We start from the raw sequence: 14,590 nt of genomic DNA, 5'->3' as shown, positions 1-14,590 counted from the left end.
CTGAAACATCGAATCCTTATTTCTCTCCATAGATGCTGCCTGACCCACCGAGTTCCTCCGTATTTTGTGTGTGTTACTGATGTTATTTGGTCACTTTCATACCCATGTGTACTTGTAATCAGTGGCTCCAGCTGGACTGCTTCCCAGAGGCTGAAGGTGCTGTTGTCATCTGACATACTGATTCTTTGATAGCAGTCTCCTCTTCCATTACAGGTGAGTGAAGTTTAACCTCTGCCTGTACATGATGCCATTATGTGATAGTACTATCTGCATGTTTGCTTATACTGTTCCAGCTCTACCCTCTACCCTCTTATTGCTGCTCCTAATAATCAGTTTACTTCTCCTCCAGAGTTTATTCTGAGGAGCCATAATATCATGTCTCTCAAGTCTCAATTCCCCAAATATATAAAATAACCCTTTCACTTACTGTCCTCTCCACATACACTTTCCCAGTAATAAAGGAAAACAGTTATGAATATTAATTATTTATTGAGTCATAGAACCATACAATATGGAAACAGGCCTTTCAGGCTTCAAATCAACCACCCATTTATAATAAGTTGGTATTAATTTAATTTTTAAAAATTTTCCTCACATCAATTTTCCCCAGATTCTCCCAACTACCTATCCCCTTGGGCAAGTTAGAGTGACCAGTCCACCTACATGCCTCAGAATGTGGGAGGGAATGAGCACCTGGAAGAAACTTATATAGTTACAGGAGAGCAGGTAGCACCCAAGGTCAGTATTAAACCCAGATCTTTAGTACTGTGAGGAAGTAGACTTATGAGCTATGCTATACCCATTTGACTTTTTCTGAGTTACATTAACAACCTTTTACTTATGATCATTTTAATTTTTACCTGTCTTCTGGATGCATAGATATTTTTAACCAACTAGTTTTTAACTTTACTCCTCCATTGCAACCACTACACTACAGGATATTAGTTTCCAAATAAATCACAGCAAAACAGCAACAATTTTACTCCAAGGTAAACAGTATGCCCATAAGGCATAGGAGCAGAATTAGGCCACACACCCCATTGAGTCTGCTCCACCATTCCATCATGGCTGATTTATTATCCCTTTCAACCCCATTCTTCAGCCTTCTCCCCATAACCTTTGAAGCCCTGACTAACCAGAGAACATATTAACCTCTACTTCAAATATACTCAATCAGTTGGTCTCCACAGCCATCCATGTAAGTAAATTCCACAGATTCATCACTCTATGGGTAATGAAATTCCTTCCCATCTCTGTTCTAAATGGATGTCCCTCTATTCTGAGTCTGTGCCCCCTTGTCCTAGACTCACCCACTACAGGAAACATCCTCTTCGCATCCACTCTATCTCGGCTTTTCAATATTCGATAGGTTTGAATGAGATTCCTTCCTCATTCTTCTGAACTCCGGCAAGTACAGGCCAGAACCATCAAACACGTCTCATACGTTTACACTTTTCTTCCCAGAATCTGTCTCATGAACCTCCTCAGGACAACCTCCAATGCGGCTGTTCTTAGATTAAACATCTGTTCTTAGATTAAGGGGCTCAAAACTGTTCACAATACTCCAAGTATCGTGCCTTATAAATCAATGCCTTATAAAGCTTCAGAATCTCATCTTTGCTCTTATCTTCTAGTCCGCTTGAAATGAATGCCTTCCTTACCATCAACTCAACCCACAAGTAAACCTTTAGGGAATCCTGCACAAGGACTCCCAAATCCCTTTGCACCTCTGATTTTTGACTTTTCTCCCTGTTTAGGATATAGTCTATGCTTTTATTCCTTCTAGCAAAGTGCATGACCGTACACTTACCTACAGTATATTCCATCTGCCACTTCCTTGCCCATTCTCCCAATCTGTCTAAGACTTTCTGCAGACTCCCTGCTTCCTCAAAACTACATATCTCTCCACCTATTTTTGTACTATCTGCCAACTTGGCCACAAAGCCTTCAATTCCGTCATCCAAATCATTGACATATTACGTGAAAAGAAACAGTCCCATTTAACATTAAAAAAAAATTTTTTTTTCCCCACCAATTTCATAAAATTTACATCTAATTTTGGGGTCTGAGGCCGGGTTTGGGTGTAGTGGCTGAGAGACCTGGTAGTCGTGGGCCCGAGAGTCAGGCCAGGTTTTGATCGGGCCTGCTGTGGGAACAGCAATGCCTTTGAGCAGAAAATCCCACAAAAGGTAGTGGATTCGGCCTAGTACATCACAGGTAATGCCCTCCCTACCACTGAGTACAACTACATGAAACATTGCCATAGAAACCATCATCCATCATCAAAGATCCTCACCACCCAGACCATGCTCTTTTCTCGCTGCTGTCATCATTAGGTAGAAGGTACAAGAGCCTCAGGACTGCATCACCAGGTTCAAGAACAGTTATAAGAGTAGTTGTTCAAGAGCCTCAATGCTCAGGCTCTTGAACAACTACTCTCATTCTATTTCTAGTGTTCCCACACCTGATGGTCTCACTTTAAGGACTCTTTACCTTGTTATTTCATGCTCTCGTATTTATTGCTATTTATTTGTATTTGCATTTACACAGTTTGTTGTTCATTGATCCTGTTTACAGTTAGATTTGCTAAGTATGCCCGCAGGAAAAATAATTTCAGGGTTGTATGTGGTGACATGTATGTACTCTGATAATAAATGTTACTTTGAACTTTGAACTCCAGGAGAAATCACACCAGTTAAGAGTCAAGGAAGAGCTCAGAACTTTAGGGAAAGTGGGAGTGAAATCATGTGAGATATTATTGAGGAAATCAATAAATTTGATGGATAGTGCACAAACAACTATCTGGACCTGAACCCCAATAAAACAAAGCAAATGGTAGTGGACTTTAGAAAACAGCAGTACACTGTCCCATCCCAGGAAATAAGTGGCCAGTTGATACAGCGTGTCGGAGAATACAAGTACCTTGGCACAACTATGGGTAACAAAATCGCCTAATGATAGGTGGATACTCTTCACGAGCCAACGATGACTATTTTTTCTTAAGAATATGTGGAAACTTCAGGTCCAGCCATTGATTTTCCAGACATTTTATAAGTGTTTCATTGAATCAATATTAACCTACAACATCACGGCATGGTTCGGAGTAATGAGACCTATTAACCTCATCTCACTCAACAGAATTGTCAGAATAAGTAGTAAAATCATTGGCTAGGAACAAGAATCCATAAGAGACAGACAATAAAGGCTCAACAAATATTAAAGGACATTACACATACACTTCACACATAATACACTCTCATGCCATCTGGAAGCCACTACAGATCCCAGCCCATCAGCACCAGAAGAGCCTTATCCAGTTTTGTGCTTTCCTCCATTTGCCTCCTCAACACCCAATTTTGAATACATAGTATGCATAGCGTCTCTGACAGTAAAACAGTCAATTTTATTATCTATATTTGTTCTTTAAATTACATGCATTAATTTTTAGTATTATCTTTTGTGAGTATTTTATATTGTGTTTAACTATACGTAGTGTGGTGTTCTGATGTGATGTTGTCCTTGCAACTGCACAAACGAAGTTCCTCACGGAAAATAAAGTGAATTGAATTGGAAAAAAAAACTCCATTCACTCCTATTCAGTCCCATCTTATTTTTGTTCAGAAAAAAAAGCGTTTATTTGCTTGATGTTACTATTCATTTGGGATGTTCTGAACATGTAGCATACAAGTTCTTCCTACTAATAATGAAGGTGGACTGGAAATTTCTGCTACTCCTATTATACATAATTAGTACACCTTGCTATGTAATAACCTTGAAATCTAATAAGAGGGAAACCGGAATTGTCCAGATGTTTAATCGCAGCGTTTAGCTTCAGGGCAGTACGATTCCGGAAATAGTCGAATTCCGGGCGCCGAACCTTTCCGAAAGTTACCGAAGAGCCGACAGCGAAGTTTTCCGGAAGTTACCGTGCAGCCGGCACCGAAGTTTTCCGGAAGTTGCCGACGGCTGCCGGGCGTCCGTCTTCTCGGACTGAGAGCGGCTTGGTTCGCCATGTTGGTTTGTGTGTAAAAAATCGCTTGCATCCGTCCTAAAGCTTGACTTTTTCACTCTAAGGACGAGTCCTGCTGCTAGTTCACACTCTGGGCCATCTACCAATGCTATTATTTTTGTGATTTGCAGGTAAACTCACGTGGGAAACGTCCTTCTGAGGGAGGACACCCTGAGGTACATCTCTCTGTCTCTATACAACAAAATCCGCCTGGTTTTTTCTTTTTTTTTGTCTTCTTCAGCCTGAAATGAGCTTACCACAGAAAGCCAAACCACAGCCTGTAATAAGAGGACTACAACAGCCTACTTCGTATCCTTCACTTTTTGGGAAACATTCAATTTATCGCTGTATAATCCAAAAAAGTAACTTAACTGAGAGGATTTTTACCTTTTTGTAAACTAATGTTGGTATTTTTTTAGGAGCCGGGTAGCGTTGACACAATAGGCTTAGAACTAAAACCTTAAGGTCTGTTTGGTTTCTGGGCACTTGTTGCAAGTGCCGATGGATTCAAGGTTTTAGATTTTGTTACTGAGAAAAGGGTTTGTTTAAATGGTTTGGAAAGGAATTGCTTTGTGTTTGGGATGGTTTAAAGATTTTTTATTGAAGGGAAGGAGTGTGAGAGAAGGGGGAAAAGGTCTCAACGACGAACCGGGAGCAATCTTGTTTCGATTTTTGTTTTTGAGCCCCCCCTCCCCCATCCACATAAAACGTAGCTACACATACAGATATCAATCTATATATATATATATATATATGTATTTACAGTGTTTGAAATAAAAGTCTCGTTTACATTTTTTTTGGAAAAAGAACTCTTACTGGGGAACCGGTGAAGGATAGGGTCCCTGGTGAAGATTTTATATTTCTGGTTGAGCTTGTGAGAATGTTTCTTATTTTTTATTTCGTTTTTCATATGCTTGTATGTGACTTGAAAGCAAAATATTTCCCTGCAAATATTTTTTTTGTTGAGAAATTGTTTATATATAAAAAAAAGCTTGTGGTGGGGTTAAGGATCGTGTGTGCATGACACGTCTTCAGAAAATGCCGGTTACTGACACACCAACTCTACTGCAGTCAGCCTGCAGCTCCGATTTGCGGCTCTCCATTAAAAACTGCAGCTGGATAGCTCACAGGTCTAATTTACATTTACAACGTGTTTTATATAGGTTTTTATATTGCAAAAAGGTGTCAGATGGGCATTATGGACACAATTACTTGCTCTGTGCAACGACATTTAGTGAGTTTACTGTATGGATCATATTTCATATTCAGGATTCCTGCCTCTCTGTATATAGGTTGCGGTGTCTGACCATTTTCATTTTCTTTTTGAGGAATGTTTCATAATGTAAACGTGTGCCTTTCACGTTACTGGACTGGCAACAAAAGGCCCGATCAAAACGGAGAGTGTTAAATTGCCAAGGCTGAATTTTGATTATAGTGTTGTGATGATTTCAGTTATATTTATGGTTAATTGTTTTTCTGATTTGTGGTTCTAATTTGAAATTCGTAGAAATCGGTATTACAGTTGTATGTATGTTTTGATCATCCTTCCTAGAGTGGTAAGGAAAGCAATGTTTTGTAAATTTTCTGAATAAATCGTAATGTTTTGAAATAAAAGAGTGTACTTTAGTACAATTGCATTTTAAATTATAAAAAGATGATTGTGAAAGAGATTCATCTTCAGCCAAGTTTATAGTTATTAGGAATGATTCAGTGGTTTGCTGTGATATTGTTGCCCTAATGGGGATAATGAATGGAGATACTACTGTGGTTTGGGTTTAAGCACTAGGTTCTTGACAGGGTGCACAGAAGTACACGTTTTGTAGAATTGTGCTGGTGTTGAATTTCCTTTTTAATATTTTTCTTTTTATCATATTGTATTTAATTTCTTGTGCTGGATATGTGACAGGCAATGTCTCATTTTTCATCTTGGATTGAATAAAAATTAGTTGTTGGATACTTTCATGCCATATAATTTATAAGCTTCAAACTAATCAATTTGCATGGAGAATGATATTAAATTATGTTCTTGGAAAAGTTTTGTTAGGCCTATGCTAAGGCTGTGCTTTCTCTGTCACCCAACTGCTCACCCAGTCTCTATAATAGAAACTGGGCATGCTCAGACCTCAGGCATTGGTTTCCTGCCAAATAGCGTTTTACTGAACTGAATAAGGGACTTTAACTGCTGGATTGTGTGTCACCTTTTAACAGTCATGTGACACAGTCACTGTCACATGGCATGCAGACACATCTGCAGACTTCCTGGTAGGTACATTCCTTGGGGCTGACTGTACCCCATAGTTAGAATTTCATCTGTTTAAATCATAATAGAATTAAAATAATTTGACAGTTTTTCAATTAATTCAGTAAATATTTGGCTACACTTGAGCTGTTGCATGATTTCTACATTAAAAATGTTTCTGTTATACTTTGATCATTTCTGTAGTTCATTCATTTGCTTAGCAGTGGAATTCTATGTGGGTGCAGCTTAGCTGCACAGAGCAATATTTAGATTTTTCAATATTCTGATCCTCATATTTGTTTAGGAAGAAGGTGAAACCAAGTTGTTGTTATCTGCTTTCAAGGTTAGGACCGAGCTTGCAGCAAGCATAAATGAAATTCTGTGAGTTGCAATGTTCTGCGCCAGTACACCATTTAATCATGATATCGCAATGTTGTTGTGTGATTGCAAGTAAAATTTGTTGAATATGTAGTTGTTTTATGTCTTGTTTGAGAAGCAATGATCTTTGCTGAATGGCTCATTCAAATGACAGCAACTCCAGAAGAAAACTTCAGCCTGAAAACTTTATGGTTCAAAATTTGCATAGGAATGCAAAATTTACTCTCGCAGAACTTGACAGGATAGAAGTGAAGTTGATATTTTCTCTATCGGGGTGTCTAGAACCAATGGTCACAGTCTCAAAACTGAGGTTGGCCATTCAGGACAAAGATAAAGAAAATTTTCACTCAGTGAGTAGTAAAGGTTTGGAATTTTCTATCCAACAGGATTTGGGGGTATTCACTAAGAATGTTCCAGAAAGAAAGAGATTTTTAGCTATTAGTGAATCAAGGAAATTGAGATTTTTTTTGCAGGAAAGTGATTTTGAGGTTTAAAAAAAGGCTTTAATCTTGCTTAATAATAGAGCTGCATGTAGACTTTTTTCCCCTCACAGAAGACTTGCAAGTCGTGTGTATTGCTACTTGAGTATGTGAAATTCTTAGCTTGCACTTTTTTTGGTTTTTAGTTTTACTTTTGTGGAAACATTTGTGATGATAAATGGAATGAAGTACAGACTTCCATTGGTTAGAAATGTGTGGCTAAAGGTTCACATACTTTTGCTCAATTAATGTAGTCAACAGAAATTAAAATTCTGCATTTGTGGCTGAAGTGACCATATAGCCGAATGTTTCTTTAATCAATAAGATGGCTGACATATGGGAAACATAGATCTAAGAGAAATCGGGATGACTGAGCTCACTATTTTGTAGTGAGCTATAGTTGAAATTGTGATATAAACAGATTCAACCATTATAGATTTAATCTGATTTATATAATTGACACAAGTTCTAGATAATATATGTAACTTTTATTAAAGTTTGTTAATAACTTTCAATTTATTTTAATCTCCTTTTTGTTGATAGCATAGAAAGTCTAGTTTCTTGTTACTTAAGTTGCAAAATGGATTGAGACATGAAAACCTGAGAAAATTGTGACAGCTATTGCTTCAGTTTTTTTAATATGATATCTATAATGGCAATGGATGCCGCGTGCCTGTTTGTTGTGTTTTCATTTTATCATAGAAAAGTTAGGAAGCAGATTTGATTGAAGAAGGGCACCTCAACCTGGTATTGCATTCCATGCCAGTATATGTACCTCATGTTTCGTGACTACTAATCTATTAATGTACACAGGGATACTTTTTAAATGTGAAAGTTTCTGTCCTTGTCACCTTTTCAGACCATGAGTTCCAGCCTCCATAACGTGCTTTGGGGGAAAATTCTTTCTCTCAACTCTCCTCAACTTCTCCACCTTTTTTGTGAAATGCCCTCCAAAGGAAATAAGTCATTCATATTTATAATATCTGGGGCTGTTAGGATTTTATATACTCAATTAAAGTCCCCATTCAAGGATCCTTCCTCATAGATAAAATTTTCCAGTCTTGACAGCGTGCTCATAAATCTGCACTTTTTTTTGCAGTCACATCTTGTGTCAATAACAATATGTCAGACTTGAGCTGTGTTCAAACTAATGATGTTCAAGCATTCCCTTGTACGCTTGCTTCCTATACCTCAGTTAATGCATTTGATCTCTTGTGGGACTCAGCAATGAATTCAGGGTAGAGCTCAGTTAGTTGTCTTGGGCCCTCTATCTTACATTAGCCACAGCTAGCAAATGTTATGTAACCCATTCATTTGAATTGGGTGGTGGACCCAATGTGTTTTGTTTTTGTTCTTCATTTAGTTGCTGTCAGTTATTTATTATTTTTTTTAAACAAATCCTCTTGAATTGTTTCTTGAACATTCCTGATCCCAGACTTTCAGAAACATGAAAAAGCCTTCACAGCTCTGGGAGTGGGGCCTTGGGATCAATGAAAACATTCATAAATTATACAGAACCTTCCGGTTTGTGTATTATGGAGAAATAGGCATGAATTTGAGCAACAAACAGGGCTTCTAATGAATGGTGCAATTTTAAGCAGGATCCATTAATTGAGTCAGGTCTTTAATTATGTAGATTTGCTTTTTTATAGAAAAATCCTTTCCACCTTTTTTTGAGCTGTGGTATTCTGCTTCTTTAGGCCAGTGTTGAATGATATGTTTGAGGAGGGCTAATCAGCAACTGACAGAATATCTTTGTGAATGTTATTCTGATCGTATATGCCCATATAAAGTGGTTTATATACAGTATGGCAACTTCCAGCATATTTGGTACTCTGTGGTAGTTTTGGAGGCTGGTTCTATAAATGTCTTCAGGAGGTTGGCAGCACTTTTTCGTTAGGAGTATTATGACCAATTGATCTACTCCAGGTCATGTCAGGAGATGAAGTAGCATGATGGATCTCCAATGAAGTGATTTCATTGTATGCTTTGAATCTAGTTTCTTCTCACTCCGACTAAAATTATTAATCTATGCCAAAAGTGAAATACTTTTACAGAATTATTTTTAACTTACACTTTTTGTTTTACAGAAGTGTTTTACTCTTTTTTTTTACTCTTAGCATGTTTAGGAAATTGATGCTCTGCTGTATACCTTGTGTTATGGACATACTTTTCTTACAACAACACTTTCCAACAGTAACTGGCCACCTATTAGATAATATTTGTTGGGATATTGTTTACAAGGCAGGAGAAAAGATGTAACAAGTGGAATAAAGCTAGAGGGTACAAAATAATAAATGGACACTTCTAAAGCTTTGTTAAATTGTACATAGCATTGGAGAGGGGGAAAAGAAAGATAAATTGAGGTAGCCTTTCTCTGTGCTGTATAACTCTGACTACCTGAGAGCCATTACAGATAAATGGGTTACGGGTGACATGGTTTGAGAACTGTATATTGAAGAGTATGTGACATTTGGAAGGACGGTACAAGGGAAAAATGGAGTGTTCTGCTAATTAATGGTCTTAAATAATTCTTCACTGTTGCATTAAGTTAAGGAAAGTGGGATATCAAATAATTTGGCTAGAAAGGAGAAATAATAAAGGCAAGAAGTCACTTGTGGTCTGCAGGTCTTTTAATGATCCATACTGTTAGATGGACCTTGTTAGAAAAAGCCCAACAGATTGTGATAGTCAATGGTGAATTTAAATCTACATGTAGATTGAAAAGATCAGATAGGCAGTGGTAGCTTAGATGAGAGTTTCATAATGTTTTTGGGATTGTTATTCAGAAATGCATTCTCTGTGGTCAGCCAGAGGCAGGCTATATTAGAACTGGGATAATACTTCGAAATGGGATTAATTAATCTGAAAGAATATAGTGGTCATAACATGGTTGCGTTTTACACTCAGTTTGAGGGAGAGAAAAAATGAAAAATGATGTTGTATTTTACACCTAAATAAGTATAATTCTGATGGGCATGAAAGCAGAGCTAGCTGACGTGAGCTGGCAAATAAGGTTGAGATATGTTAATCAAGATGCAATGAGAAATTTAAGATAATTTTTAAGGATACACAACAAGTAAGAAATATTCCATTGGAGGATCTGCCATTGTGATTATCTAAAAATGAGTTAAAGCTATTATCATACTTAAAGTAAAAAACATATGTTTGGGTCTTGGTAAACTTAATTGCTTGTATAATAGTTTATGTAAATCAGTAAAAAGCTACAGAACTGAAAAGCTGAAATAAAAAAGCTAGAACAGCAGCAAGTTAGGCAACATTTGCAGGAAAAGAAACAGTTAAAATTTCAGGTCTGTGACCCTTTTATTGGAATATGATAATTAATGTTTTAATTGTTCAAAATTCCCTAGATTCAGGGCAGGTTCCAATAGATTGGAAAATAGTTGATGTAATTCGTAGTGTATTCAATGATAAAGGAGACAAAGACAGAAACTATAAGCCTGTTACCACATCGTATGGAAAATATTGGAAATTGTCATTAAGGACATTGTAGCAGACACCTTCCAAGGTATAGGGATGCCAGTATTACTAACAGGCCTTGACAGGACTACACCTGGAGCATTGCCAAGTGTTGTTTGATGAATCTGTCGATCCCTGAGAAAGTTTTGTAAGGAATTTTCTTTCAGTTTTCTAAACTCTAGAAAATAACCAGGCAGGGTGATCAAGATTTTGTGCAGAGAAAATCATGTTTGACTAATGTAATGCCCTGGTTAAGATTTCCACTGAAATGCTGTGAGGTAGTTTATAATAGAAGTTTTTTGTAATAGCAGTGAGCCATGCTGGAAATTGTGTTTTTGCTTTGGCTAAGATGACGACTCATGTGGCCCAGCTTAGGAATGTGAGTCAACCAATCAGGATTGTGGGATGTGAGGGAAGGTTTGAGAGAGCTGTGGGGAAGAGTTTTCAGAAGGACAGTAGTCTTTTTGGTGGGAGCTGCAGAGAGGGGCACATGAGAAGATGCCACTGAATGCCATTGGAAGGAGAGTCCCCATTGCAAGAAGTGCTTTGTGCAGATGAATGGCTCCAAGAGGAAGGGCCAGTACACCTGAGAGCCAGTTTGCTCGAGGTGGACTCTGAGGGCAGTTCTGAATGTAGTGGGTCCTTTCATGCAGAACAAGGGTCCAGTGTGTGAGTAAGAGATACACCCCTGAATACTGCAGTGTAAGCTCCAATGGTAAACCAGCCCAATGTAAGCACATTGGGCTGGTTTAACTGTAATGGGCTCTTTTTCCTATTAACTGCTTGATAAAGCTGAAATTGGTAAATATATTATAATTTTATGCAGTGTACAATCTCTTATTTCTTGCCGACTTATAACTGTGTATGGGAGGTATTTGCACAGCATTCACTCAAATTGCATTTCCTTTATTCAGATCATTAGGACATTCTTGTTTGGTTGAACCCCAAATCATACCAACCCTAAACATGTATTGTTTATGACAGGTAGTCTTCTCACTGCTGAGTCAAGTGAGAAGCTGCAGCAAAGTTTGCATACAGGCCTGCTGAGAGGGTTACACTAGTTTATTGGGGTTCATTTGGATAAAGGGTAATTTAAATGAAGAAGCTTAAATATCCAGGTTGTTTCTGTTCCCGTGATGCTTTGAAGGTTATCGTAGGAAGTAAAAACCTAGGGTATAGGAGATTGGCAGAGGTGGAAATTTTGCTAACAGGAAATAGGCATAAGTGAGACTTGCTATCGTTGTTGACATGTTGTAGCAACTTGGTGTGCCTTATGGATCAATGTTGATACCTCAAGTTTCTAAATGTTACATAATGACCTGGGTGAAAGGATTGATGTTTTGCTGCTGATAATGCTGATGACACGAAGTAGAGCAGACATAAATCTATAAAGGATGTAAATAGGTTAAAATAGGATGTAGATAGTGTGTAGAGGTTCTAACAAATGCAGTGTAATTGATGGGGGATGGGAAAGTTGAAATTGTCAATCTTGGCAGGAAAAATGGCAGTGGGAGTGAGATAAATCATATTATCAAATATGTGAGATTGCTGAGCTCTGAAGTACAGAGGGAACTAGATATGAACCAGTTCCTTTGAGCCAACTCCACGATTCATCAAGATCATGTCTGTTTTTTCTATCTCGGCATCATTTTCCTGTGCTGTTATCCTATGACTCCTTTCATTTTCAGAAATGTATAGTGTCAGCTTTAAGTGAACTCAATGACTAAGCCTGCACAACACTCGAGGGCAGTGAATTTTAAATCTCTGAATGAAGAAATTTCTCTTAATCTAAGTCGTAAATGGCTTAGCCCATTTTTTGAGTATGCGGCTTTTGGGTCTAACTCCTCTTCTAGTGGAATCACCTGTGCATCTTGCCCCTCGAAGTTTGTAGGAAGTTAGTAAGCTTCAATGAGATTGCCCCTCATTCTTTCTTAAATGAAGTGCATCTTTGGAACTGGTTTCATCAAAGACTTGAGTTTTTCAGTATTTTTAAGGTAGAAGTACTGGCAGTCCCTGGGTTTTGAATGGTCTACCTAGGCCACCCATTGATAAGAATGAACTAACATATATTAGATTTAAAAGTCTGACATGTGTTTGTTCACATAAACACCAAAGCTTTTTCTTCTCTCCATTTTTAATATTGTTCTTATCAGACTTCCGTGTTTTTGATGCCAAATGTTAAGTTTTAACACAGTCAGCTCAGTTGTGATGTTATTTGAATTTAAGAGCAAGATTGATGGCTGAGTGACTTAGTCCTGCTTCTAATTTGGTTATATTTGACAACATTTTGATAATTTTATTTATTGGTGCTTTCTGAATACAATTAACAGATGTTTTTCCCATGAAAATTTGACCTTTTTCCTAAAGAGCTTGCATTCATCGGGAAAATAATGCTTGTTGGCCATGCTAACCAGAAAGTTATTTGTTTGCACTTGATATTTGAGAAATGTTTGTAAACAGAAGCACTTATCAAAGTCTCAATTAAAAGCCATATTTTATGCCAGGAGTTTAGAAAATTTTAAAACAATTTTGTTGCAGCTTTTGAATTTCTTCTTTAAAAACAGGCTAATTGTTAGTTTGACAAATATTTGGATTTATTTTCTGAGAGCAAATGTAGTTCAGCACTGCACTTTAAAGTTATTAAAGTTAGGTAAGCTGCATATTCTGCATTGGTAGTGGAAGTAGCATGGAAGCATGTTCTGGGAAGTAATTTGAAAAGTCTTTATTTTTTCCTTCATTGAACTAAATCATGAATTCCTTCGGCCACAGAGGATAAGTTGATATTACCACCTTTTGATAAACATTTGAAGTTTTAATTCTATGTATGTGGTTAAATCAAATCCAGTTTCAAGAAAAAGAGTAAATTGAAAGGTTTTCTTCCCTCCTATCTTTGCAATACTCATAAATAAGTTTGTTCATCTCATTCTCAGAAGCAACAATCATCTGGTTTATTTAAACCATTGTTTATGTAAAGCCTAAACCATAACTTTGATATTTCAAGTTCATTTTTGTTGATGCATATGTCACTTGTCTGTAAATCTGTGGCTTATCCGCTTGATGGTACCAATATTCCATTGTGGTTTTTCGGAAAGAACTAAAAGCCGCTACTTGAGAAAGTGAAAAGGGACTAAATGAAGCTCAAGTATTTTCAGAAGCTCCTATTATTAAGCAACTTGTTGAATCTTCTCATTATGCCATTTATTGATCAAAGCTCAGGAAATTGTTACTTTGTAGTAGTGCTGTTCCTGTCCTTTTTTTTACATTAGAAACAAAAGTCTTGGCCTAGGACACTAGACGTAACCAGAGAAAGTTTGTGTACAGGGGATAAAACTTGAGTTTTAAGAAAGCTCTGCTTTGATGCCAAGTGATTACCTCCAGTAAAATGATTTTGGATGAATCACTGAATTGCTTAATAGTTATAGCTCCTAACATTTAACTTCTGCATTGGAGATTGCTGTAACAGTACACACACAAAATACTGGAGAAACTCAGCAGGCCAGGCAGCATGAAGGGTCTCGGCCCGAAACGTCGACAGCGCTTCTCCCTATAGATGCTGCCTGGCCTGCTGTGTTCCACCAGCATTTTGTGTGTGTTGTTCTATGGAAAAGAGTACAGTTGACCTTTCAGACTGAGATCTTTCTTGCTGAAGGGTCTTGCTCTGCGCTGCTTGGATTTCCAGCATCTGCAGATTTTCTCTTGTTTGTGATTGGATATTTGATTTTATTTTTGTTTGCTTTCCAGTTGGGCGACAGAGATGAGGGTTGAGGATATGGAGAGATTGGAAAGCAAGGACGGGAATGACAAAATCAAACATTGCTCATTTAGACACCAGTATAGGTTAGCGTGCACAAAGTTTGTACATGAACAAACTTTTGGATAAACTTCGTTTGTGAAGGAATGCCATCAAAATTGCAACAAAGTAGTGAAGAAATATCAAGAATGGATGAGTGTACTAGCAGCAGATGAGTTGCCAGACCAAGTAAACAGCCTGAAGATAATTGCCAA

The 14,590-nt window shown here is 37.5% G+C and overlaps 1 protein-coding gene across 14 annotated transcripts in view; it reads left to right on the top strand.

Annotated features, from left to right (window-relative positions):
• Positions 1–3,957: 3,957 nt before the first annotated feature.
• The window catches only part of eif4g3b (eukaryotic translation initiation factor 4 gamma, 3b), a 314,500-nt gene continuing 303,867 nt past the window's right edge, over positions 3,958–14,590 (top strand). For 10 of the 14 annotated variants that reach the window (XM_073031707.1, XM_073031705.1, XM_073031704.1 and 7 more), the window contains exon 1: positions 5,033–5,139. In XM_073031707.1, coding sequence (XP_072887808.1) covers positions 5,048–5,139 — 92 coding nt within the window. In that variant the 5' untranslated portion in view covers positions 5,033–5,047. Of the gene's footprint in view, positions 4,319–5,032; positions 5,140–5,192; positions 5,244–14,590 lie in introns of those variants that run through there. The other 4 variants (XM_073031711.1, XM_073031709.1, XM_073031699.1 and 1 more) reach the window with 3 other exon arrangements.

Source organism: Hemitrygon akajei, chromosome 29 (genome assembly GCF_048418815.1).
Source record: "Hemitrygon akajei chromosome 29, sHemAka1.3, whole genome shotgun sequence".
In the NCBI taxonomy this organism is placed as follows: Eukaryota; Metazoa; Chordata; class Chondrichthyes; order Myliobatiformes; family Dasyatidae; genus Hemitrygon; species Hemitrygon akajei.
Note: the sequence above shows the minus strand (reverse complement) of the source record. Positions and strands in the feature narration are given on the sequence as shown.